Here is a 27836-nt window from a genome sequence, read left to right as displayed (position 1 = left end):
GAATATTGTGAAGTAGATTAGTCCATTTCAGACCCCCAAACATACACGTACAAATGCACTTACATAAATACACTTACATAATTGGTCGCATTCGGAGGTGATCGTTATGCGGGGGTCCACTGTATTTAGATAAAGGTAGGGAAGTTTTCATTGCATTTATGGATTTAGAAAAGGCATATGATTGAGTGGATAGGGGAGCAATGTGGCAGATGTTGCAAGTATATGGAATAGGTGGTAAGTTACTAAATGCTGTAAAGAGTTTTTATGAGGATAGTGAGGCTCAGGTTAGGGTGTGTAGAAGAGAGGGAGACTACTTCCTGGTAAAAGTAGGTCTCAGACAGGGATGTGTAATGTCACCATGGTTGTTTAATATATTTGAAGATGAGGTTGTAAAAGAAGTAAATGCTAGGGTGTTGGGGTGAGGGGTGGGATTAGATTATGGGGAGTCAAATATACAAAATGGGAATTGACATAGTTACTTCTTGCTGATGATACTGTGCTTGTGGGAGATTCTAAAGAAAAGTTGCAAAGGTTAGTGGACGAGTTTGGGAGTGTGTGTAAAGGTAGAAAGCTGAAAGTGATCCTAGAAAAGAGTAAGGTGACGAGGGTATCAAATGATTTAGATAAAGAAAAATTGGATATCAAATTAGAGAGGAGTATGGAAGAAGTGAATGTTTTTAGATATTTGGGAGTTGACGTGTCAGCTGACGGAATTATGAAGGATGAGGTTAATCATAGAATGGATGAAGGAAAAATATGAGTGGTGCGTTGAGGTATATGTGGAGACAAAACACGTTATCTATGGAGGCAAAGAAGGGAATATAGGAAAGTATAGTGGTACCAATACTCTTATATGGGTTTGAAGCTTGGGTTGTAAATACTGCAGCGAGGAGGCAGTGGAGATGTCCTGTCTTAAGGCAATGTGTGGTGTAAATATTATGCAGAGAATTCAGAGTGTGGAAAGCAGAAGGTGGTGTGGAGTTAATAGAAGTATTAGTCAGAGGGCTGAAGAGGGGTTGAGGTGGTTTAGTCATTTAGAGAGAATGGATCAAAGTAGAATGACATGGAGAGCGTATAAATCTGAAAGGGAAAGGAAGGCGGGGTAGGGGGTCATCCTCGAAAAGGTTGGAGGGAGGGGTAAAGGAGGTTTTGTGGGCGAGGGGCTTGGACTTCCAGCAAGCGTGCGCGAGCGTGTTAGATAGGAGTGAATGGAGACGAATGGTATTTGGGACCTGACGAGCTGTTGGAGAGTGAGCAGGGTAATATTTAGTGAAGGGATTCAGGGAAACTGGTTATTTTTATATAGCTGGACTCGAGTCCTGGAAATGGGAAGTACAATGCCTGCACTCTAAAGAAGGGGTTCGGGATATTAGCACTTTGGAGGGATGTGTTGTGTATCTTTATAGGTGTATGCTTCTAAGCTGTTGTGTTCTAAGCACCTCTGCAAAAACAGTGATTATGTGTGAGTGAGGTGAAAGTGTTGAATGATGATGAAAGTATTTTCTTTTTGGGGATTTTCTTTTCTTTTTGGGTCACCCTGCCTCAGTGGGAGACGGCCAAATTGTTGGGAAAAAAAAAATTATATACAACACACACACACTATATTATATACAGTAGGGACCCACTTATTCAGCAAGTTAGGTTCCAGGCTACTGCCGGAAACCAGAACTCCATTTTTTTTCCATTTATAAATGCCAGAAAACATGTTTACACTATCATATATTAAGTTAACAATAGAACTAGGCATTAAAAAGTAAAATACACATACAATACACTCATTATTTACCTCAAAATATTTGTAATCTTAATGTTGGGCAAAAGGCAAGTAGTATTTACTCTAAGAAGTCAGGTGTGGTAGCCCTCCTGGCCACCCCACCCCCACATACTATACAACAATGCTCCAAGCTCCCTAGAGTGATAAAATGCACATACAGTACACGCATTACTTACCTTAAATTATTTGTAGTCTTAATGTAGGGTGAGGTGAGTTTTATTTGTATGAAGTCAGGTTGGGAAGTATGGGTAGTTAGGAAGGGCAGCCCTCCCCACCCCACACACAATGTAAACAAACCAGATGAACATGTCTGGCTGGTTTTTGTCAGAAGTCCTACAAGTTGCCTGGCTACCACATCTCATATTTATGTTAATTTATTCTACTGTGGGGTGTATTTAGATGGATTAAGCAAAATGTCTATATTAACATTTTAGATGACATTTAATGCTCCTTAGTGATTATTATTGTGTTATTATTATTATTAACATGGCATCTTCAAGACTAATAAGACACTCTTAGTGATTTTAATGTGTACCTGCATGCCAGCACAGTGCGTAAGTTAACTTAAGTACAGGTACACATACGTATAATTATCAATTATAATAATAATGTATGTATGTATGTATGTATGTATGTATGTAGTCCACCTGGGCTACATACCTACACCTACCTACATAGCTACACGATATTTAATGTGGTCCAGAGCCATACTATTACCATTGACATACCATGTTCACTGAGTTTAATCGTTTCTAACAACTACTTTTATACGCCATCATAAACAAAGCGAGAAGTAATGAATAATTCAAGCAGAGAATTGTAAAAAAAAGCGTTATGTATTAAGGGAGTGACGTAATGTTTTCCCTCCGCCCAGCTACCATACCTCCATAGTATATAAACAAAATGTATATATATTATGTAACGTGTTTCTTATACATTTTTGAAGAAAATATCATAGATGGATTAATGAAAATGTCTATATTGATGTAAAATTAGACATTTAATGTGTCCAAGAGTGATTATTACATAACAGAGATGGGCATATGGAGAATGTAAACAAACCGGGTAGCCTGCGCCATATTTCAAAGACCACTTGCCGTATAGAAAGTTTTGGTCATAATTTGAGATCGCCGTATTAGCGGAACCCCATAAGGCAAAACGCCGAAAAGCAGGGCCCTACTGTATATATATATATTATACACACACATGGGGAAGTGGAACAGAATTCTTCCTCTGTAAGCCATGCGTGTCATAAGAGGCGACTAAAATGCTGGGAGCAAGGGGCTAGTAACCCCTTCTCCTGTATATATTACTAAATTTAAAGGGAGAAACTTTCATTTTTCCTTTTGGGCCACCCCACCTCAGTGGGATACTGCTTGTGCGTTGAAAGATGAAAGAAGACACACACACACACACACACCCACACACACCCCCACACACACCCCCACACACACCCCCACACACACCCCCACACACACCCCCACCCCCACCCCCACCCCCAACCCCACACACCCCCCCCCCCCACACACCCCCACACACACCCACACACACACCCCCACACACACCCCCACACACACACACACACACACACACACACACACACACACACACCCACACGAGCGCACACGAGCGCACACGCACGCACACGCACGCGCACACACATGCACGCACACACACACACACGCACACAGACTATGTAGCAACAAAATCCAAGGAGGCAGAGGAGAGGTTTGTTCCCAAGGGAAACAGAAATAATGGGAAGAACAGAACGAGTCCTTGGTTCACCCAAAGGTGTAGGGAAGCAAAAACTAGGTGTACTAGAGAATGGAAAAGGTACAGAAGACAGAGAACTCAGGAAAATAAAGAGATTAGCCGAAGTGCCAGAAACGAACATGCACAGATAAGAAGGGAGGCTCAGAGACAATATGAAAATGACATAGCATCAAAAGTAAAGACTGACCCAAAGCTGTTGTACAGCCACATCAGGAGGAAAACACCAGTCAAGGACCAGGTAATCAGACTGAGGAAGGGTGATGGGGAATTCACAAGAAACGACCGAGAGGTATGTCAGGAGCTCAACACAAGATTTAAAGAGGTATTTACAGTGGAAACCAGTAGGACTCCAGGAAATCAGAACAGGGGGGCACACCAGCAAGTGCTGGATGAGGTACATATAACCAAGGAGGAGGTGAAGAAGCTGCTATGTGAACTTGACACCTCAAAGGCGGTGGGACCAGACAACATCTCTCCATGGGTCCTTAAAGAGGGAGCAGAGATATTGTGTGAGCCATTAACAAAGATCTTCAACACATTATTTGAAACTGGGCAACTTGAGGTATGGAGAATGGCAAATGTAGTCCCAATTTTTAAAAAGGGAGACAAGGCATGAGGCACTAAACTACAGACCTGTATCACTAACGTGTATAGTATGCAAGGTCATGGAGATCATCATCAGGAGGAGAGTGGTGGGGCACCTGGAAAGAAACAAGTGTATAACTGACAACCAGCACGGTTTCAGGGAAGGAAAACCCTGTGTCACAAACCTACTAGAGTTTAATGACAAGGTGACAGAAGTAAGACAAGAGAGAGAGGGGTGGATCAACTGCATATTTTTGGACTGCAAGAAGGCCTTCGACACAGTTCCTCACAAGAGGTTACTGCAAAAGCTAGAGGATCAGGCACACATAACAGGAAAGGCACTGCAATGGATCAGAGAATATCTGACAGGGAGGCAACAACGAGTCATGGTACGCGATGAGGTGTAAGAGTGGGCGCCTGTGACAAGTGGGTTTCCACAGGGGTCAGTCCTAGGACCTGTGCTGTTCTTGGTATATGTGAACGACATAACGGAAAGGATAGACTCAGAAGTGTCCTTGTTTGCAGATGATGCGAAGTTAATGAGAAGAATCAAATCGGACGAGGATCAGGCAGGACTACAAAGAGACCTGGACAGGCTACAAGCCTGGTCCAGCAACTGGCTCCTTGAATTTAACCCTGCCAAATGCAAAGTCATGAAGATTGGGGAAGGGCAAAGAAGACCGCAGACACAATATAGTTCAGATGGCCAAAGACTGCAAACCTCACTCGAGGAAAAAGATCTGGGGGTGTGTATAACACTGAGCATATCTCCTGAGGCGCACATCAATCAGATATCTGCTGCAGCATACAGGCGCCTGGCAAACCTACAGATAGCGTTCCGATACTTCAGTAAGGATTCGTTTAAGACTCTGTATACCATTTACGTCAGGCCCATACTGGAGTATGCAGCACCAGATTGGAATCCACACCTAGTCAAGCACGTCAAGAAATTAGAGAAAGTGCAAAGGTTATTTTCATATAGTCGGACTCGAGTCCTGGAAATGGGAAGTACAATGCCTGCACTTTAAAGGAGGGGTTTGGGATATTGGCAGTTTGGAGGGATATGTTGTGTGTCTTTATATGTGTATGCTTCTGGACTGTTGTATTTGAGCACCTCTGCAAAAACAGTGATAATGTGCGAGTGTGGTGAAAGTGTTGAATGATGATGAAAGTATTTTCTTTTTGGGGATTTTCTTTCTTTTTTTTGGGTCACCCTGCCTCGGTGGGAGACGACCAACTTGTTGGGGTAAAAAAAAAAAAAAAAAAAAAAAAAAGCAAAGGTTTGCAACAAGACTAGTCCCAGAGCTATGGGGATTGTCCTACGAAGAAAGGTTGAGGGAAATCGGCCTGACGACACTGGAGGACAGGAGGGTCAGGGAAGACATGATAACGACATATAAAATACTGCGTGGAATAGACAAGGTGGACAAAGACGGGATGTTCCAGAGAAGGGACACAGACACAAGAGGTCACAATTGGAAGTTGAAGACTCAGATGAATCAAAGGGATGTTAGGAAGTATTTCTTCAGTCATAGAGTAGTCAGGCCGTGGAATAGCCTAGAAAGTGACGTAATGGAGGCGGGAACCATACATAGTTTTAAGGCGAGGTATGATAGAGCTCATGGGGCAGGGAGAGAGAGGACCTAGTAGCAATCAGCGAAGAGGCGGGGCCAGGAGCTGTGACTCGACCCCTGCAACCACAAATAGGTGAGTACACACACAGATACACACACACACACAGACAGACACACACACACACACACACACAGAGACACACACACACACACACACACACACACAGACACACACACACACACATACAGACACACACAGACACACAGACACACACACACACAGACACACACACACACAGACACACACACACACAGACACACACACACACACACACACACACACACACACACACACACACACAGACACACACACAGACACACACACAGACACACACACAGACACACACACACACAGACACACACACACACAGACACACAGACACACACACACACACACACAGACACACACACACAGACACACAGACACACACACACACACACAGACACACACAGACACACACAGACACACACACACACACAGACACACAGACACACACACACAGACACACACACACACACAGACACACACACACACAGACACACACACACAGACACACACACACACACAGACACACACACACACACACACACACACAGACACACACACACACAGACACACACACACACAGACACACACACACACAGACACAGACACACACACACACACACACACACACTTGTACAAGCATGACCTAAGCATAAATAGAAGTATCAAGACGTACTTGAAATCTTGCATATTTACGGGGGGAGGAAGACACCAGCAATCCTACCATCATGTAAGAATTACTGGCTTCTGTTTTACACTCATTGACAGGATGGTAGTACCTCCCAGGGTGGTTGCTGTCTACCAACCTACTACCTAGAAAACAGCCGTTATATTAATAAAAATACAAAAATAGGAGCTTTTAATGCTATACTACTACTTTTTAGTTCAACTTGTGAATTGTATGCAATACCACATGAAAATGATTACCTGAAGAACTATAATAACATCGCCTGGCTCAACTCCTGGCATCTGATCACCTTCCCCACGAAAAGTAATTCGCTGTTCATCCTTCATCCCTTTATCTACATGTACCTCCAACAACTTTGTTTGTGGTGTAACCTTGCGACCCATACATACTTGGCATCGATCACGTTCGTTGATTACTTCACCTGGAAAATTGAAGAAAGACTATTTGCAATAATATAGCTTCTATACGGATAGATGGAAAGTACGTATAACAAAAATTGGTCAAATTACACCAATATTTCTCCATTGTATTAAATTTCCATAATATACATACAGTGGACCCCCGGTTAACGATAGTTTTTCACTCCAGAAGTATGTTCAGGTGCCAGTAATGACCGAATTTGTTCCCATAAGGAATATTGTGAAGTAGATTAGTCCACTTCAGACCCCCAAACATACACGTACAAACGCACTTACATAATTGGTCGCATTCGGAGGTGATCGTTATGCGGGGGTCCACTGTACTTTGTTACAAATAATCATGGAGAATAGTTACAAAATTCTAGGCTGTTTAGCAATTCTATACCTCTACATTAATCTTCTCCATTCCAAAAGTTAAATCCTATTTACAAAACTCAATGTTTTATAGGTAATTCCAACTTGCTTAACCTTATAAATATAAATCATTATCTATAAATCACATTTTTAATGAAATGTTATACTACCTCATAGAGCAACTGTTTTTTTTTTTAGCAGACACAAATTATAAATATATCAAATTATAGGAATTCTATGGACCCTGACACTGGTTAAATTACAGTGCAATAAAAGAAGAAATCCTGTCTCCAATTCTAGTACACACATACGAGGTGCTACGCAGTGAAAAGAATAAGAGCAAAATTCAAACAATGGGAAAAAACAAAGCTCAAGTCACCATACACTGTTATGGGACTCTGGGCCTAACTTACACATGCAGAAGACATCTTCACCTTCCCACAAATGAAACTTTATGGAAGTAATTCATTCACTTACCCAGATTTTGGCGATGGTGGCACTTATTCTTTTCTGATGCACAAAGCTTCATATATATAAAGAATAAAACTCCCATTTTATCTCCCCCCTCCCCATTCCTCATTTCTCAGCACTGATTCCTAACTAGTCCAAAAACTGTGGATACTAGTGAGAATGGGTAAACCCAGGCAACCTACATGCCCAAATCTTCAAACCAATAGACAAATGCCTAAATGACACATCTAATATCAATATTCAAGACGGTAACTAGATAAGTGGCAAGGCTGCTACTGATGACAACCATACCAAAGTAACAAACATTAAGGAAAAAAACAGACTGGGGGGAATACCTAGATAACATTGAATTCCTCAAAGTTTAAGGAATGAGAATTGACCAATTGACCTCAATCTTAACTGAGGGCTATGATAGGCAGACAAGAGTCAGGCAGGAAAAAAATGTTAATAGTATTGCACATTCCTAGACTGAGAAAGTCTAACACAAACAGAGCCAACTATCACACAAGCTGGAGTTAGGCCAGGGTAACAATCTGAATAACAGCATGGATAAAGTAACACCTGAACAACAAACCAAGTCACTGTGGGGGATGAAGTCAGAATGAACAAGAGTAACTATCAGGGGACACAACATGCAGTACAAAACCCTATTCTCATTCTAGTTTATATTAATAACCTGCATATGGTAACAGACTTCTACATAGAGATGACTAGCATATTGTGGAATATGAAGAGTGAAGAAAGCATGGGGAAAAATAAAGATACATTCTTGAAACCTCAATAACAAAAACATTTATTTTTTTTTTTTAATTTTTCAATTTGCCAAAAATGAAGTATTTGATACCTTGCAGTGTAGTTGTCATTGCTTTTTGATCTAGAAATGCATGAAGACAGTTGATGACCCTAATAGACATAGGATATAGAATGAGGATTAGAAAAAAAAATGCACATGTAGCTCAATAAGTTATGTAAACTTTTTCCTTACTTTAAAATGTGGTTGCCAGTGCATATTAATGTTGCAGTGAGAGGAAAGGGTTGCTGTGGCCCTACTGAACCAAAGTGCATGGCTGTGGTGGTTGTGTTAATGGTTGTGGATTCTGCGTCACGTTGATGCAGTATTATTATTTGAAGATTGAACTTAGGTCCTCAGGTATTTTGTAATGCTTTTATGTAAATGAACTGGTGATTCTCTAATAAAAAAGAGATAAGTTGTTCGATGACCTGTGTACAGTTTACGACTCTAATAAAAAAGGGTGGCCCGAGATAAGTTGTTCGATGACCTGTGTACCAACTTTAACCCTTTCAGGGTTTCAAACATACTGGTACAGTTTACGCACCAGGGTTTTTGTTCCTGTATTCACCTTTAATTTTCTTCTTTTGCACACCCTACCAAATTCATCCACCAATCTCTGCAACTTCTCTTCAGAATCTCCCAAGAGCACAGTGTCATCAGCAAAGAGCAGCTGTGACAACTCCCACTTTGTGTGTGATTCTTTATCTTTTAACTCCACGCCTCTTGCCAAGACCCTCGCATTTACTTCTCTTACAACCCCATCTATAAATATATTAAACAACCACGGTGACATCACACATCCTTGTCTAAGGCCTTCTTTTACTGGGAAAAAATTTCCCTCTTTCCTACATACTCTAACTTGAGCCTCACTATCCTCGTAAAAACTCTTCACTGCTTTCAGTAACCTACCTCCTACACCATACACTTGCAACATCTGCCACATTGCCCCCCTATCCACCCTGTCATACGCCTTTTCCAAATCCATAAATGCCACAAAGACCTCTTTAGCCTTATCTAAATACTGTTCACTTATATGTTTCACTGTAAACACCTGGTCCACACACCCCCTACCTTTCCTAAAGCCTCCTTGTTCATCTGCTATCCTATTCTCCGTCTTACTCTTAATTCTTTCAATTATAACTCTACCATACACTTTACCAGGTACACTCAACAGACTTATCCCCCTATAATTTTTGCACTCTCTTTTATCCCCTTTGCCTTTATACAAAGGAACTATGCATGCTCTCTGCCAATCCCTAGGTACCTTACCCTCTTCCATACATTTATTAAATAATTGCACCAACCACTCCAAAACTATATCCCCACCTGCTTTTAACATTTCTATCTTTATCCCATCAATCCCGGCTGCCTTACCCCCTTTCATTTTACCTACTGCCTCACGAACTTCCCCCACACTCACAACTGGCTCTTCCTCACTCCTACAAGATGTTATTCCTCCTTGCCCTATACACGAAATCACAGCTTCCCTATCTTCATCAACATTTAACAATTCCTCAAAATATTCCCTCCATCTTCCCAATACCTCTAACTCTCCATTTAATAACTCTCCTCTCCTATTTTTAACTGACAAATCCATAGTAGGTTGGTAGACAGCAACCACCCAGGGAAGTACTACCGTCCTGCCAGATGACTGTGAAACAAAAACCTGTAACTGTTTTGCATGATGGTAGGATTGCTGGTTTCTTTTTCTGTCTCATAAACACGCTAAGATAACAGGGATATCTTGCTACTCCTACTTACACTTTGGTCACACTTCACAGACACGCACATGCATATATATATATACATACATCTAGGTTTTTCTCCTTTTTCTAAATAGCTCTTGTTCTTTTTTATTTCTTCTATTGTCCATGGGGAAGTGGAAAAAGAATCTTTCCTCCGTAAGCCATGCGTGTCGTATGAGGCGACTAAAATGCCGGGAGCAATGGGCTAGTAACCCCTTCTCCTGTATACATTTACTAAAAAAGAGAAGAAAAACTTTATAAAACTGGGTTGCTTAAATGTGCGTGGATGTAGTGCGGATGACAAGAAACAGATGATTGCTGATGTTATGAATGAAAAGAAGTTGGATGTCCTGGCCCTAAGCGAAACAAAGCTGAAGGGGGTAGGAGAGTTTCAGTGGGGGGAAATAAATGGGATTAAATCTGGAGTATCTGGGAGAGTTAGAGCAAAGGAAGGGGTAGCAGTAATGTTAAATGATCAGTTATGGAAGGAGAAAAGAGAATATGAATGTGTAAATTCAAGAATTATGTGGATTAAAGTAAAAGTTGGATGCGAGAAGTGGGTCATAATAAGCGTGTATGCACCTGGAGAAGAGAGGAATGCAGAGGAGAGAGAGAGATTTTGGGAGATGTTAAGTGAATGTATAGGAGCCTTTGAACCAAGTGAGAGAGTAATTGTGGTAGGGGACCTGAATGCTAAAGTAGGAGAAACTTTTAGAGAGGGTGTGGTAGGTAAGTTTGGGGTGCCAGGTGTAAATGATAATGGGAGCCCTTTGATTGAACTTTGTATAGAAAGGGGTTTAGTTATAGGTAACGTATGTACTAGTACGCCTAAATTGTAGCGCCTTCAAATCTAGCGAGGGAAAGCTGGTAGGCCTACATTTGAAAGAATGGGTCTATGTGGTCAGTGTGCACAGTATAAAAAAAATCCTGCAGCACACAGTGCGTAAAAAAAAAAAAACTTTGACCGTGTTTATGGATTAAAACAGCAACTTTGCACTGTATTTTCGTATGGTATTTATTGTTGTATTCTAGTTTTCCTGGTCTCATTTTATAGAATGAAAGACGTATTACAGAAATTGAGAGGATTTTGACTGGTTTTACAATGAAAAGTACCTTGACATTTAGCTCAAAGTAGCAGAAATGTTCGACTTTTACCCAAGTTCAAAAGTAAACAAATCATGCTAAGCGTCCAATACATGTCAACTGGAGAGTAATATTCTTTCACAAGTGCGCCGATATTATTTATACCATTTCTACACTAGTGCAGTAGTCTGCTTAACAGTAAATCTTCTATTTTTTGAGAGAATAAAAATTCAAAGTGGAAAGCAAAAGAATGTAAGAGGGGCCTGGGGACATCACTAATGAACAGAGGAAATGTTATTTCAGTGCCAGGAATGTCTTTCTTGCTTATTCTGGACCCTATTTGGAAATTGGCATCTTTTGAAATTTGTGTGAAATTGGCAAAACTGCTAAATTCTCACCACTGCATTGGATAGTTGAAATCGGTAAATGGGTGGTTTCTTGTACTCATTTGATAGGAAAAATGGTGTTCTAGCGAAATAATTATGATTTTTGTCGACTACTACACTGGAATTGGCCGAAAATAGGGCTCAAAGTGGGCAAAATCGCCAATGCGTAAACATCGTTGAGACTGCTAACTTCGCGAGAGCATAATTCCGAAAGTTTTCCATAAAATTTCATACTTTTGGTGTCATTATGATCGGGAAAAGATTCTCTATATTTTCACAAGAAAAAAAATAATTTTTTTTTTTAATTCGGGCGACCCTGAGAACAAGTCAAAGAGGGCCTGGGGACCCTGAAAGGGTTAAGCATTTCTATTACTTCAGGCTAACGAATGAATGAATAATAATAAAAAAAAATCATGCTTTTACTTTTTGACACCTTCAGCATCACTGGTAATCCTTTTAAATGCCATATCCAGAGATGAAATAGGGTAATGAAAAGATAAAGAATGAAATGATAAGAGAGAATAGAATATGACACATCTACTAGGTAAATGTGTGGGTGGTTGTTTACACCAAGGCCTCCTCAAAAACCAAGAAAAAAAAAGGAAAATACTCCCTACCAAGCAATCAAGTGGAATTTCTTGCTAAACTATTTTTCCCTGAACTTTACGGTGTACTTATTCAAGTCACTTTCCCATAAAATAGGATCTTTGAAAAAATTTCAACCGTGATTTATGGTAGCACGAAATGTAGGTCTACTGTGTACAAGAGCATCGACATGAAAATTAGAGCATGATAGAATATGATCAATTTAAAAAATACTTAAAAAATGAAATTAAACTGCACCCAAGTCTCATATAACAGGAAAGGTCTCCAGAGTAAAGAATGGTGAAAAATTAGAATGACCAGCAAAAGTGGCAGACTCAGTACAGGGGTTCCAATAAGCATTAAATAGCTCACCCCATGCCACCCCTCCTATTGCAGGCTCTAATAGATAAACTAACTTTATTGCTCCTGGGATCAATGCCCCCAACAACTCCATCTCAGACCAAGCCTCCTTGGTAGACAGCAACCATTCGGAGAGGTACTACCGTCCTACCAAGTAAGTAAAAAAGGAAGCCTGTATTCGTTTTACATGATGGTAGGATTGCAGGTGTCTCTTTTTCCGTCTCAAACTTGCAAGATTTCAGGTGCATCTTGCTACTTCTACTTACATTTAGGTCACATTACACATACATGTACATGTTTATGTATACACACTCATCTGAGTTTTCTTTGATTTTATCTTAATAGTTCTTGTTCTTATTACTTTTCTTTTCATATTGATGGGGAAGTGGAATAAGAATCTTTCCTCCATAAGCCACATGTGTTGTAAAAGTCAACTAAAATGCCGGGAACAATGGGCTTGTAACCCCTTTTCCCCTACGGCATACTAAAAATAAAAATAAGAAAACCAACAAAGTGGGATGTTTGAATAAGCGTGGATGTTGTGCGAATGATAAGAGATGATTGTGGATGTTATGAATGAGAAGCTGGATGTCCTGGCTTTAAGTGAAACAAAGCTGAAGCGGGTGGGAGAGTTTCAGTGGGAAGAAATAAATGGGATTAGGTCAGGGGTTTCAAATAGAGTTAGAGCTAAAGAAGGAGTAGCAATAATGTTGAAGGATAAGTTATGGCAGGAAAAGAGGGACTACAAATGTATAAATTCAAGGATTATGTGGAGTAAAATAAGGGTTGGATGTGAAAACTGGGTTATAGTAAGAGTTTATGAACCTGGAGAAGAGAGAAGTGTAGAGGAGAGAGAGATTTTGAGAAATGTTGAGTGAGTGTGGGGAGTTTTGAACCAAGTATGAGAGTACTTGTGGTTGGGGATTTCAATGCTGAAGTGGGTAAAAATGTTGTGGAGGGAGTAGTACGTAAATTTGGGGTGCAAGGGGTAAATTAAAATGGGGAGCCTTTAATTGAGCTATGTGTAGAAAGAGGTTTGGTAATAAGTAATACTATTTTATGAAAAAGACGATAAATAAGTATACAGGGTATGATATGGCACATAATGAAGGTAGTTTGTTAAATTATGTATTGTGGATAAAAGGTTGATGGGTAAGCTTCAGGATGTACATGTTCATAGAATGGCAAATGATATATCATATTATTTCGTTGTAGCTACAGTTAGAGTAAGAGGCAGATGGGACAAAAGGGAAATGGCAACAGCAAAAGACTTTCGAGAGCTAATCAACTCTGAGCCTAGCCATGGGCCAGGCTCATCTAGTACTTGCCTGGTCAATCAGGCTGTTGCTGCTGGAGGCCCACTGCCCCACATATCCATCACAGCCTGGTTGATCTGGCACCTGGTGAAGATACTTGTCCAGTTTCCTCTTTAAGGCTTCTACACTTGTTCCAGCAGTGTTTCTGGTATCTTCTGGTAAGATGTTGAACAGTCTGGGACCCAAGATGTTGATAGTGTTCTCTTATTGTCCTCACCGTACCCCTGCTCCTCACTGGGTTTATTTTACACTTCTTCCCATATCTCTCACTACAGTATGTTGTTATGGAAGTGTGCAGATTTGCGACCAGGCCCTTGAGTATTTTCCAGGTACGTATGTATTATTATGCATCTCTCTCTCCTCTGCTACAATAAATACATGTTCAAGACTTGCAGTAGTCTAGGTGCTTTACAGGCTAAATGTGAGCCGTAAATGATCTTTGTATTTGTTCCAGCTCCGGTAATAAATAAAACAAAAATAAACAAAACAAAAAATACAAAATTTGGTGGAAAACTGACGAAATTATGCTCTCGCGAATTTTGATGTGTCAGCGATATTTACGCATTGGCAATTTTGCTGAATTTGACTCCCATTTTAGGCCAATTACATTACTCCAGTCGACCAAATTCTTGGATATTTCAGCAGTATTACTTCTATTCTACTGACTGAGCACAAGAAATCGCCAAATCAACTGTTTTAACTACAAAATAATGTGAACGGAAATTGGTAATTTGGCCAATTTAGTGCAAAATAGGGTCCAGAATAAACAATGCAGGCATTCCTGGAACTAAACTAACATTTCCTCTGTTCATTAGTTACGTTTTCAGGCTTTACAAACGAATTCCATTTTGATTTTTTATTCACATAATGAATTTTTATTCAAACCAAAAAGTAGAAGATTTACTGTTATGCAATATTTTTATAATTGTATAAAAAATATCACCACATTTGTGAACGTATATTAGACCCACCAGCTGGCGTGTATTAGACATGCGAGGTCATTTGTTTACTCATGAACATCGACAAAAATTTAACATTTTCACTACTTTGAGCTCAATTTCAAGCCATTTTCATTACTAAAATCAATCAAAATCATCTCTATTTCTGTAATTTATCTTCCATTCTATCAAATGAGACCAAGAAACCGCATATACAACCATAAAAAACATACAAAAACACACTGCAAAGTCGCTGTTTTAATCAAAAATTATGGTCGAAGTTTTTTTTCTCTCATTTTACACTGTGTTGCAGGATTTGTTTTATGTGTTGCACACATACCACATAGATGTATTCTCTCATATCTATGCCCAAATTTACTTCTCACAGCTTATCAGAGTGAGCTGAGCTCATGGCGTAGATCTACGGTTTGGACCCTCAACATAAAGCCTTAGATCTACGGCACGGACCCTGAAAGGGCTAAAAGAAAGGTCTGCTTACATAATTATTCTCAGGTCTTTTACATGCTCCTTACATTCTATTTAGTGACCCTCTTGAGTTTTGTATATAGTGTTCCTTTTGAATTCATTCTTTCCATACCTAAGCAGCTGGAACTTATCACCATTGAATGTCATGTTGTTCTCCACTGCCCACTGGAAAACCCTGTACTTTTTCAGTGTCCTCTACCACAGTGACTTTCATGCTTATCTTAGTGTCATCTGCAAATGATGATACAAAAGTGTGCTGGGTGTTTTTGTCTGTCTGCTATGAGGATGAGAAACAGCAGAGGTGCCAGGGCAGTGCCTTGGGGCACAGCTTTTGACCTTGCTGATGCTGGATCTTGCCCTGTTCACTACTACTTTTTGTGTTGTGTTAGTAACTTGAAAATCAATCTGCCTACCTTCCCTATAATGCCCATGGCCTTCATTATGTGCGCTATCACTCCACGATCGCATTTCTCAAACACCTTTGCAAAATCTGTGTAAATCACATGTGCATTTTGGTCGTGTTCCAATTCCTCTAATTCTGTCACAATGGTTCAGCAGCTGTGACAGGCATTACAGAATACTGTAAAACGTTATAACAGGCATTATCGTCCTGCTCTAAGACCATGCTGGTTTGATTATGTTATTTGTGCTGGTCCATGAAATTTGTAATCTTCTGTCTCATCACTCTTTCGAAGATTTTTATGATGCGAGAGGCTAGGGCTACTGGTCTAATTTTTAGATAGTGCTCTACTACCTACCTTATGCAAAGGAGCTATGTCTGCACTCTTTAAGGACTCCAGTATTTCACCTAGATCTAAGTTCTTTCTCCAAAGAATACCGAGGGCTCGTGCTAATGGTACTTTGCGCTTCTTTATTAGTAAAGCATTCCATGAATCTGGTCCAGGTGCTGAGTGAGTGGGCATGTTTTCCATTTCTTTTTCGAAAACTATGGTATTTGTACTAATGTCAGTTAGTTGGTCTGTGCGGCCTTCTTCTGGAGTGAAGAATATTTCTGCATTTTCTATCTTGCTGTCATGTTGTTGAGAGGGTTCCGTAGAGATATGATGGTTGGAGATAAACACACTTGTTGGGTTGTATACACTTATATTAGCAGAGTTGTGAGGGGAATGGCCCAGCCTGCCTGCACCAGCCTGAAGGTCTATCCGGGAACATAGAGAGGCAGTCGTCTATATAATACATACGGATGGTACTAACTACAATACTCATATATGCCACACGACATATGTAGGGGATCAGCAACTATGCTGACAATGTAGTGGGTTGCTGAACACTGCCTCACACTGTTCTTTCACGATTTCATTCATTTCCTGTTCATCATCAGTATAAGAATCTCCTCTCAGTAGTGGTCCAATTCTAAAGGTAGTTCTTAGCTTGGATTTTGCATAGGAATAGAAATATTTTGGGTTTCTTGCAATATCCTGTATGGGCCTTAAGTTTTTGCTCTAATTCAGTGATCTCTCGGCTAAGGCTATCTATTCTCTGTTGTAGCATATTTATGTTTTTAAGCAATTCAGTAACACATTTTCTTCTGTACCATCTCCTACACTCTCTCTACATCTGATCTTCTGGGTTTCCTCAATGGTATATGTTTCATACAAACATTATACGTTTCTCTATTCAGCTTCTCTAGGCACTGGTGGGGATTCAGGATGCTCATGTCTGATTCCCAGGGAATGTCTGATAGCTGTTGGCTTATTTTTTCCCAGTCAATTCTATGGTTATTAAAATTAAACTTACTGAACATCCCATCTCTAACATTAGTGACACAGTTTCCTAATCCTGAGTTAATACTTATTTGAACTTCTATGATGTTATGATCAGAGTATATTGTTTCTGTAACTTATCTCTGATCAGTTCCTCGTTGTTTGTGAATGTCAAATCCACGGTAAGAGAAAGGTGAAAGTGTATAAACTAAGGGAGGGGAAAGTTAGGGTGAGATATAACCAACTATTGGCAGAGAGGTGGGCTAGTGCAAGTATGAGTAGGGGGGGGGGGGGGGTGAAGAGGGTTGAAATAACTTTAAAAATGCAGTATTAGACAGTGGGGCAAAAGTTTGTGGCTATAGGAGGGTGGGTGCAGGACGAAAGAGGAGTGATTGGTGGAATGATGAAGTAAAGGGTGTGATAAGAGAGAAAAAGGTAGCTTATGAGAAGTTTTTACAAAGCAGAAGTGTTAAAAGAACAGAATTTATGTAGAGTAAAAGAAAGGTGAAGAGTGATAAGAGAACACAAAAGGAGAGCAAATGAAAGCCAAGGGAACAAATGGATTTGTCAGTTAAAAACAGTAGAGGAGTAGTAGATTGGGTATTGGGTAGATGGCAGGAATATTTTGAGGAACTTTTAAAATGTCAATGAAGAAAGGGAGGTGGAAATTTCATGCACTGGTCACGGAGGCATAACATCTTTTAGGAGTGAAAAAGAGCAGGATGTGAGTGTGGGGGAGGTGCACAAGGCATTACGTAGAATGAAAGGGGGTAAAGCAGCTGGAACTGACGGGATCATGACAGAAATGTTAAAAGCAGGGGTGGATATAGTGTTGGAGTGGTTGGTATTTTTGTTTATTAAATGTATGAAAGAGGGGATGTACCTAGGGATTGACAGAGCTTGTATAGTTCCTTTATATAAAGGGAAGGGGGACAAAAGAGATTGCAAAAAAATTATAGAGGAACAAGTTTACTGAGCATACCAGGAAAAGTGTACAGTAGGGTTATTACTGAAAGAATCAAGAGGTAAGATGGAGAGTAGGATTTCGGATGAGCAAGGAGGCTTTGGAGAAGGTAGGGGATGTGTAGATCAAGTGTTTACATTGAACCATATAGATGACCAGTATTTAGATAAAGATAGGGAAGTTTTCATTGCATTTATGGATTTAGGTAAGGCATATGATAGTGCATAGGGGAACAATGTGGCAGATGTTGCAAGTATATGGAATAGGTAGTAAGTTATTAAATGCTGTAAAGGTTTTATGAGGATAGTGAGGCTCAGGTTAGGGTGTGTAGAAGAGAGGGAGATTACTTCCTAGTAAAAGTAGGTCTTAGACAGGGATGTGTAATGTTACCATGGTTGTTTAATATATTTATAGATGGGGTTGTAAAAGAAATAAATGCTAGGGTGTTGGAGAGAGGAGTGGGATTAAATTATGGGGAATCAAATACAAAATGGGAGTTCACACAGCTACTTTTTGCTGATGATACTGTGCTTTTGGGAGATTCTAAAGAAAAGTTGCAAAGGTTAGGGGATGAGTTTGGAAGGGTGTGTAAAGGTAGAAAGTTGAAAGTGAACATAGATAAGAGTAAGGTGATGAAGTATCAAATGATTTAGATACAGAAAAACTGGATATCACATTGGAGAGAGGGAGTATGGAAGAAGTAAATATTTTCAGATATTTGGGAGTTCGACTTCTCAGCAGATGGGTTTATGAAGAATGAGGTTAACCATAGAACTGATGAGGGAAAAAAATGTGAGTGGTGCGTCGAGGCATATGTGGAGACAAAGAACGTTATCAATGGAGTCAAAGAAGGAAATGTATGAAAGTATAGTGGTATTAACACACTTACATGGGTGTGAAGCTTAGGTTGTAAATGCTGCAGCAAGGAGGCAGTGGAGATGTCCTGTCTAAGGCCAATGTGTGGTGTGAATATTATGAAGAAAATTCGGTGTGTGGAAATTAGAAGGTGTGGAGTTAATAAAAGTATTAGTCAGAGGGCTGAAGAGGGGTTGTTGAGGTTGTTTGGTCATGGAGGTAGAATGACATGGAGAGCATATAAATCTGTAGGAGAAGGAAGGCAGGGTAGGGGTCATCCTCGAAAAGGTTGGAGGGAGGGGGTAAAGGAGGTTTTGTGGGCGAGGGGCTTGTACTTCCAGAAAGCGTGCGTGAGAGTGTTAAATAGGAGTGAATGGAGAAGAATGGTACTATTTGGGACCTGACGAGCTGTTGGGATGTGAGCAGGGTAATATTTAGTGAAGGGATTCAGGAAAACCGGTTATTTCTATATAGCCGGACTCGAGTCCTGGAAATGGAAAGTACAATGCCTGCACTTTAAAGGAGGGGTTTGGGATACTGGCAGTTTGGAGAGATATGTTGTGTATTTTTTATATGTACATACTTCTAAACTGTTGTATCCTGAGCACTTCTGCAAAAACAGTGATTATGTGTGACTGAGGTGAAAGTGTTGAATGATGATGAAAGTATTTTCTTTTTGGGGATTTTCTTTCTTTTTGGGTCACCCTGCCTCGGTAGGAGACGGCCGACTTGTATTAAAAAAAAAAAATTTTAACATCAGCCAATTCCCACCAAGGAAGGGTGGCCCGAAAAAGAAAAACTTTCATCATTCACTCCATCACTGCCTTGCCAGAGGTGTGCTTACATTACAGTTATGGAACTGCAACATTAACACCCCTCCTTCAGAATGCAAACACTGTACTCCCCATCTCCAGGACTCGGGTCCGGCCTGCCGGTTTCCCTGAATTCCTTCATAAATGTTACTTTATTCACACTCCAACAACACGTCAAGTATTAGAAACCATTAGTCTCCATTGACTCCTATGAAATACACTCATGCATGCTTACTTAAAGTCCAAGCCCTTCACACACAAAACGTCCTTTACCCCCACCACCAACCTTTCCTAGGATGACCTCTACCCCGCCTTCCCTTCACAACAGATTTATACACTCTCGAAGTCTTTCTATTTTATTCCATCCTCTCTACACGTCCAAACCACCTCAACAACCCCTCCTCAGCCCTCTGGATAATAGTTTTGGTAATCCCACACCCTCTCCTAATTTCCAAACAATGAATTCATTATATTCACACCACACATTGCCCTTAGACATGACATCTCCACTGCCTCCAGCCTTCTCCCTGTTGCAACATTCACCACCCATGCTTCACACCCATGTAAGTGTGTTGGTATAACAATACTCCCATACATTACCCTCTTTGCTTCCACAAAGTTCTTTGTCTAAATATACTCGTAACTGCACCACTCACCCTTTTCCCCCCTCATCAATTCTATGATTCACCTCATCCTTCATAGACCCATCTGCTGACATGCCCACTTCTAAATATCTGAATACATTCACCTCCTCCATACTCTCTCCCTCCAATCTGATAGCCAATCTTTCATTACCTTTTTATCCTCATCACCTTACTTTTTCCTGTATTTACTTTATATTTTCTTCTTGTACATACCCTACCAAACTCATCCACCAACCTCTGCAACTTCTCTTCAGAATCTCCCAAAAGCAGTGTCAGCAGCAAAGAGCAACTGTGACAACTCGCACTTTGTGTTAGATTCTTTATCTTTTAACCCCACACCTCTTGCCAACACCCAAGCATTCACTTCCCTTACAACCACATCTATAAATATATTGAACAAGCTTGGTGACACCACACATCCTTGTCTAAGGCCTACTTTTACTGGGAAATAATCTCCCTCTCTCCTACATACTCTAACCTGAGCCACACTATCCTCGTAAAAACTCTTCACTGATTTCAGTAACCTACCTCCTATTCCATACACCTGCAACATCTGCCACATTGCCTCCTATCCATCCTGCCATATGCCTTTTCCAAATCCATAAATGCCACAAAAACCTCTTTACCCTTCTCTAAATACTGTTCTCTGTGAATCTGAACCAGGATGCCCTCTCTTGAGCAACTTTACCAGCAGTTGAAAGAAGAGCTTAGGGTTGCGAAGCTTGAGATACGGCGATTAACGGAGAACAAGAGGATTCGAAGTAATCCTCCTGTTGTGAGTCCCCAGGTTAAGAGGGGAGCTTGGTCAGTGGCTGGGCAACATGGAACCAAGCTGAGGATCAAGAAGACTGTTGGAGAGGCAGAAACAACGAGGACCCAGAAGACTACTGTGGAAACTTCCAACCCATTTTCGGTGCTACCTGACGAATGTGGGCGTTCTACTGGGAATGTCATAACAAGCAACAAGGAAGCATTGGCTGACGTGAGTGAGACATCCATAGAAACACCATCGAGAACGTCTTGACGAATTCCACAAGTGAAGGTGTAATGCTACCTGACAAATGTGAGTCGACAACTGGGAGCATCACGGCGGACGACACCAAGGAAGGTAAAAACATTGTTGTTGGGGATAGCCAGATTAGGTACATGGATAGGGCATTCTGCTTGAAGGATAGGAGTAGGAGGCAGACAGTGTTTTCCTGGGGCTGGGATGAAGGATATTGTTAGCCGTCTGGATGACATCATGAAAGGTAATGGGAGCAATCCTATTATGTCTCAGTGCTGGAGGCAACGATGTTGGCAGACGTAGGAGTGAGGACCTGATTAGCAGGTATAGGTCAGCAATAGAGATAATTAGGAGGAAGGGTGGGAAACCTGTCATATGTGGTATTTTGCCAAGGAGAGGAGTTGGAAATGAATGGTTGTCCAGGGCAATTGGTGTCAATTGTTGGCTGGACAAATACTGTAAGGAAAATGCAGTAACATTCGTTGACAACTGGGACCTCTTCTATGGCAGAAATGACATGTATGCCAGGGATGGGGTTCACTTATCTAGGTTTGGGGTGGGAGCACTGGCCAATGCAGATGAGGGAGCAGTTAGGTCTTTAAACTAGAAATAGATAGTGGTATGGGTTTTTGTGGAAAATCAATGAATTCTGAGTGTAGGGATAGTGTGAGTTTTAAGGAAACCAGTTATAGGCAGAATGAGGAAGAGTTATTGATGAACATAGGAAAGCCAATGGCATTAGGTGATAAGGAGAGTAACAAGCATAGTGGAGGAACAGAAATCAGCAGGAAGAAAAAAAAAGAAGGGAGGGTCCTTAAATAGTATATATTACACAAATAGTCGAAGTGCTAGGAATAAGATGGATGAGTTGAGACTAGTTGCTAGTGCTGGTAACATTGATGTATTTGCCTTAACTGAGATGTGGTTCAATACAAAAAATCGGGATATGCCTGCTGAATGTCACATACAGGGTTTTAAATTGTTCCAAGTAGACAGAATTATCGGGAAGGGGGGTGGGGTGGCACTATATGTCCGAGATCGCTTGAACTGTTGCATAAAAACAGGTATCAAGTCTGAAACCCATACTGAGTCTGTTTGGATAGAATTTTCAGAGGGACATGAAAAATTGATTTTAGGTGTAATATACCGTACCCCAAACTTAGATAGGGACCAAGGGAGACTACTATGGGAGGAAACTGTTAAGGCAACAAGGCACAAAAATGTAGTAATTCTAGGAGACTACCTTTAGTCATATTGATTGGAATTTCTCGACTGGGAATTTAGAATCAAACGACTTCTTAGAAGTAGTTCAGGATTGATTTTTGAAGCAGTCTGCGACAGAGCCTACAAGGGGAAATAACCTGCTTGACTTAGTTCTGGCAAACAATGAATCCCTTGTTAATAATTTAGAAATTTCAGAGGAACTTGGTGCTAGCGACCACAAATCAATTACATTTAGCATTGAATGGAAGTATGACAGTAGGGATAACTCAGTAACAGTTCCAGATTTTCGCTTAGCAGATTACGATGGGCTTAGAGAACACTTATCATCTGTTGACTGGGGTAACGAAGAGAGCTATCAATATGACAGTTTTCTTAACACAATACATGCTGCCCAAAGAATTTATCCCGTATAAAGAAATCAGATCAAATAGAAATGACCCAAAATGGATGAATAATAGGCTGAAATATCTACTAGGGCATAAGAAGGGAATTTATAGGCGTATCAAAAGAGGTGAGGGTCATCTTATGAATCAGTATATTGACATTAAGAGAGACGTTAAAAAGGGGATAAGAAAAGCTAAACGGGACTATGAAATTAAAGTTGCTAGGGATTCGAAAACTAACCCAAAAAGTTTTTTCCAGGTGTATAGAACAAAAGTCAGAGATAAGATAGGTCCCCTTAAAAATAACTATGGACATCATACTGACAAAGAGAATGAAATGTGCTCAATTTTAAATAATTATTTTCTTTCGGTTTTTACACAGGAAGACACTAACAATATCCCAGTAATTAATTATAGTGGGCCTGAAGATAAATTATGTAACATCACAGTCACTAGTGAAATGGTCATGAAACAAATAGATCGACTGAAGCAAAATAAGTCGCCGGGACCTGATGAGCTTTTTTCAAGGGTTCTTAACTCTAAACTCCACTATCCTCGTCACTTCATCAGAGACTGCAGACGATGGGCATTAAACATCTTCAACACACCCCGAGAAGACACTGCCGAGAAGAAATACATAGTCCTCCCCACCAACTCTATTGCCAAACACGTTTCCAACATCTTCTCCAATACCTCATTCCAAGTATCTACCTCCACAACCACGACCATCAAGGACATTACCAGTATTAGACAGGACAAGCTTCCATCCTCTGCAGGGGTATACATAATCCCTTGTAATGACTGCAGCAAATTATACGTGGGCGAAACATCAAGGGACCTCCAAACATGTATAATACGCAAGCAGGTCTGACGATACAAGGAATGCCTGTGTACAACACCGTAATTCACACAACCATTTAATAAACTACAGAAACTCAAGACTTATCGCCACAGAAGACAACACTCAATACCGAAGAATCCTGGAATCATCGCTTATCTCTATATCTGACAACTTCAACCAGAATAATGGCTTCTATAACATAGCTGAACCACTCGCCAAGAAACTTCTTCATTGCTATCCCACATAAGAACATAGGAATGGAAGAACACTGCAGAAGGTCTGCTCACAAACTTATCCAATCTCCCTTCCAAGCTACCCAAGATTTTAGACTCTATAACCAAACTCGGTACATCATCAGATGCAGCATTCTCCACCTGACCTCAGCATTCTAAACCTGACTATAAATACTCGCGTACCTTCCACCCCCAGAAAGATCTGTTTGTGACTTGAAAAAGCCCACTGTGTAGGCGAAACATTGTCAATAAAGGATCAAATTATACTGCACATGTGTTTATATTTCCACTAACATTACATTCTTAAACCTACCCCATACATCTTTGACCCCATTACCTATACTCTCACTAGCCCACCTATCCTCCAATAATTCTTTATATCTTACCCTAACTACCTCCTCCTCTAGTTTATAAACCTTCACCTCTCTCTTACTTGCTGCTTCTATTTTCTTTGTATCCCATCTACCTTTTACTCTCACTGTAGCTAGAGCTAAAAAGTGATCCAACATATCTGTGGCCCCTCTATAAACATGTACATCCTGAAGTCTACTCAACAGTCTTATCAACCAATACATAGTCCAACAAACTACTGTCATTATGCCCAACATCATATCCTTTTATACTTATCCTCTTTTTCTTAAAATATATATCACCTATAACTAAACCCCTTTCTATACAAAGTTCAATCAAAGGGCTACCATTATCATTTACAACCGGCACCCCAAACTTACCTACCATACCCTCTCTAAATGTTTCTCCTACTGTAGCATTTAGGTCCCCTACCACAATTACTCTCTCACTAGGTTCAAAAGCTCTTATACATTCACTTAACATTTCACAAAATTTCTCTCTCTCCTCTCTTCTCCAGGTGCATACACGCTTATTATGACCCACTTTTGCATCCGACCCTAATTTTAATCCACAATCCTTGAATTTATACACTTATATTCTTCTTCTCCTTCCATAACTGATCCTTCAACATTATTGCTACCCCTTCCTTAGCTCTAACTCAGATAATCCTGATTTAATCCCATTTATTTCTTCCCACTGAAACTCGCCTACCCCCTTCAGCTTTGTTTCGCTTACGGCCAGGACATCCAACTTCTTTTCATTCATAACATCAGCAATCATCTCTTTTTTATCATCCGCACTACTTCCACGCACATTCAAGCATCACAAAAACAATGGAAAGCACTAAACCCATTAAGGTCTTACAGCACTTGGGGAATGGAAGATAATCAGATTGGATAAAAATGGGGAAGGGGGATGGGAGAATAGTTCCACTTCTTGGATCAAGAGTTCTTCACTAACAATAAGGGATTTTCTCTTGATGGGAAAACGGTTTTGAGTACCGACTAAGTTTTAAAATTTACCTACCATCTTATGTCTCCACATGGGGTAAAAAACAAAAACCTGCCAGAGTAAATGACTTTCTGCTCCACACAAGTGACAGGATGATAATACCTGTCTGAATGATCACCATCTACCAACCTACTACTGTAACTACGTAATTACCACAAGTACGTGCAATGATGGAAAATGAAACTTACTTGCCTAGAAAATCAATACAAAAGGAGTTTAAAAACAGTTTCTCACCTTCGCCATCACACTCTGGACAACGACTCTGCATCTGTTGTACCATGCCTGGACCTAACTGGGTAATAGTAACCTTGACCCCACGCCCATTGCAATTCCGACAAGGTTGTAGAGCTCCAGCTGGTCCACCCTCACTATGAAATTGAAAGATTAAACCGAAGAATAAGAGGGGGGGAAAAAAAAAAAAAGTCACAGCTACTTATAAAGCAGAATCCCCTAACCTGAAGGATATTTTCTCTACTCCAGTACATTGTATACACCCAACACAAACATACATGTACAGTAAGGTTCCCAACAAAATGTTCAGACTTGCAATATTTTGCAATTATGGTCAACACATTGGCACTCAGGAACCAATTCATTACTTATGAACAAGTGACTCAAGACTTCCAATGACAGGTTTACTATTTTTAACAAAGTTCTTAACAATAAATTACCGTTTAAAGATTTCTTAGTTTTTTACCAAACACATACATACTATGCATGTTCATTTTATGCACATACAGAGTGCTTATATTTGATAAAGACTAATTAAAAACTACAGGTCGAATTACTACTATCAGTCGTATTTGCCACCAATGCTGACATTTACTAGACTTGTCAGCAGGTGAAGTTTGAGGAAACCTGTCACCACACATCACATTGTTCAGTTAAATTAACATGTATACATTAATTAAAACAGTGTTTAATACAGTACTATTTCTAAGTGAGAAGGAACAGTAAAGAATGCAACAATATTGGGTAAAAATTCTTTGGAAAACAAAAAAAAAAAGTAACACATTAGATATGGAATACAGAATCATGGCCCTGGAATGCATTATTCCACTGTAAAATACATTTTTATGGGACAATATTCCGAGCACTAAACATTAGACTTAAGATGAATTTTCGGAAATGCATTAACTTCAAAAGTGAAAGCAATACTGTATAGCAAGTCACCCTTACCCTAAAAGATTTTTATAAATTGTTTAGGTATTGCAATATAAGCTAATATCACTGATCAAATTAAACCTTAACACCAATAAATATCTCTCTCTTTACAATACATTAGATTCAGCGTGTGTATCAATCTTTGAACAAGAAACTGCAATATGCCTAAAGGCCCATATGAGATAGGTCCTATTTACATCAATTGTTGTCACTTTTGTCAAACCTATTATGAAAATGTCTTAAGTCCAGTATCTGCTTCAATCACACTCCATGGTAACTTGTTTTAGTTATACTTTAATACTACTAAAATGCATATCTAATTCATCTAAGTCTAATGCTTAAAATTTTAATCCATTCTCATTTCTACAGCATTAATTTTAATGACAATGTGTATTCTTTGTTGAATGACTAAATCTAAGTCTAAAGAATATGCTTTATATATTAAAATTAACTCACACACACATTAAGAAATAAAAAATGAATCAAGAAATAAAAAATGAATTCTATATACATATTTACCCTCCACATGCTGTGCAGATAGTATTCTTGGAAAGCTGCAATTTTGATACTTTGCCATTATACAAATCTTCCAATGAAACTCTGAGGAGAGGAAAAAAGTAACCTTATTCAAATGTACAAAGGGGTAAAACCTGAAGAAAAAATGAGGGTGTAGGGGCACTAAACTAGATCTCACATTTTTTTAAATGAATATTCTACATTTTTCCTTATGCACCCGAGTATAGGGATACCAACACTTATATAGGTAAGACATGGGCTTTGATTAACAGTAAGGTGGCTAGTCAGTGGAAATGCTATGTATGGGGGGTCATTACAAAGTAATGTAGATCACAGCAAGAAGTTTTTATACGAAAGTTACATCTCTAACCCTGTAAAAGTTATAAACTATTTTGCTATGCCTTATAAAGGTGTGGTGTGAATATAATGCAGAGAATTCGTAGTTTGGAAGTTAGGAGGAGGTGCGGGATTACCAAAACTGTTGTCCAGAGGGCTGAGGAAGGGTTGTTGAGGTGGTACGGACATGTAGAGAGAATGGAGCGAAACAGAATGACTTCAAGAGTGTATCAGTCTGTAGTGGAAGGAAGGCGGGGTAGGGGTCGGCCTAGGAAAGGTTGGAGGGAGGGGGTAAAGGAGGTTTTGTGTGCGAGGGGCTTGGACTTCCAGCAGGCA

At 40.0% G+C, this 27836-nt stretch overlaps 1 protein-coding gene across 1 annotated transcript in view; it reads right to left on the bottom strand.

The window, feature by feature from the left end:
• The window catches only part of LOC128692091 (dnaJ homolog subfamily A member 2), a 55634-nt gene that overhangs the window by 16896 nt on the left and 10902 nt on the right, over positions 1-27836 (bottom strand). The window contains exons 4-6 of the mRNA XM_070085161.1: positions 27168-27248; positions 25719-25852; positions 6740-6921 (exon numbers count right to left, since the gene is read on the bottom strand). Coding sequence (XP_069941262.1) covers positions 6740-6921; positions 25719-25852; positions 27168-27248 — 397 coding nt within the window. The remainder of the gene's footprint in view (positions 1-6739; positions 6922-25718; positions 25853-27167; positions 27249-27836) is intronic.

Source organism: Cherax quadricarinatus, chromosome 15, assembly GCF_038502225.1.
Source record: "Cherax quadricarinatus isolate ZL_2023a chromosome 15, ASM3850222v1, whole genome shotgun sequence".
Lineage (NCBI taxonomy): Eukaryota > Metazoa > Arthropoda > Malacostraca > Decapoda > Parastacidae > Cherax > Cherax quadricarinatus.
Note: the sequence above shows the minus strand (reverse complement) of the source record. Positions and strands in the feature narration are given on the sequence as shown.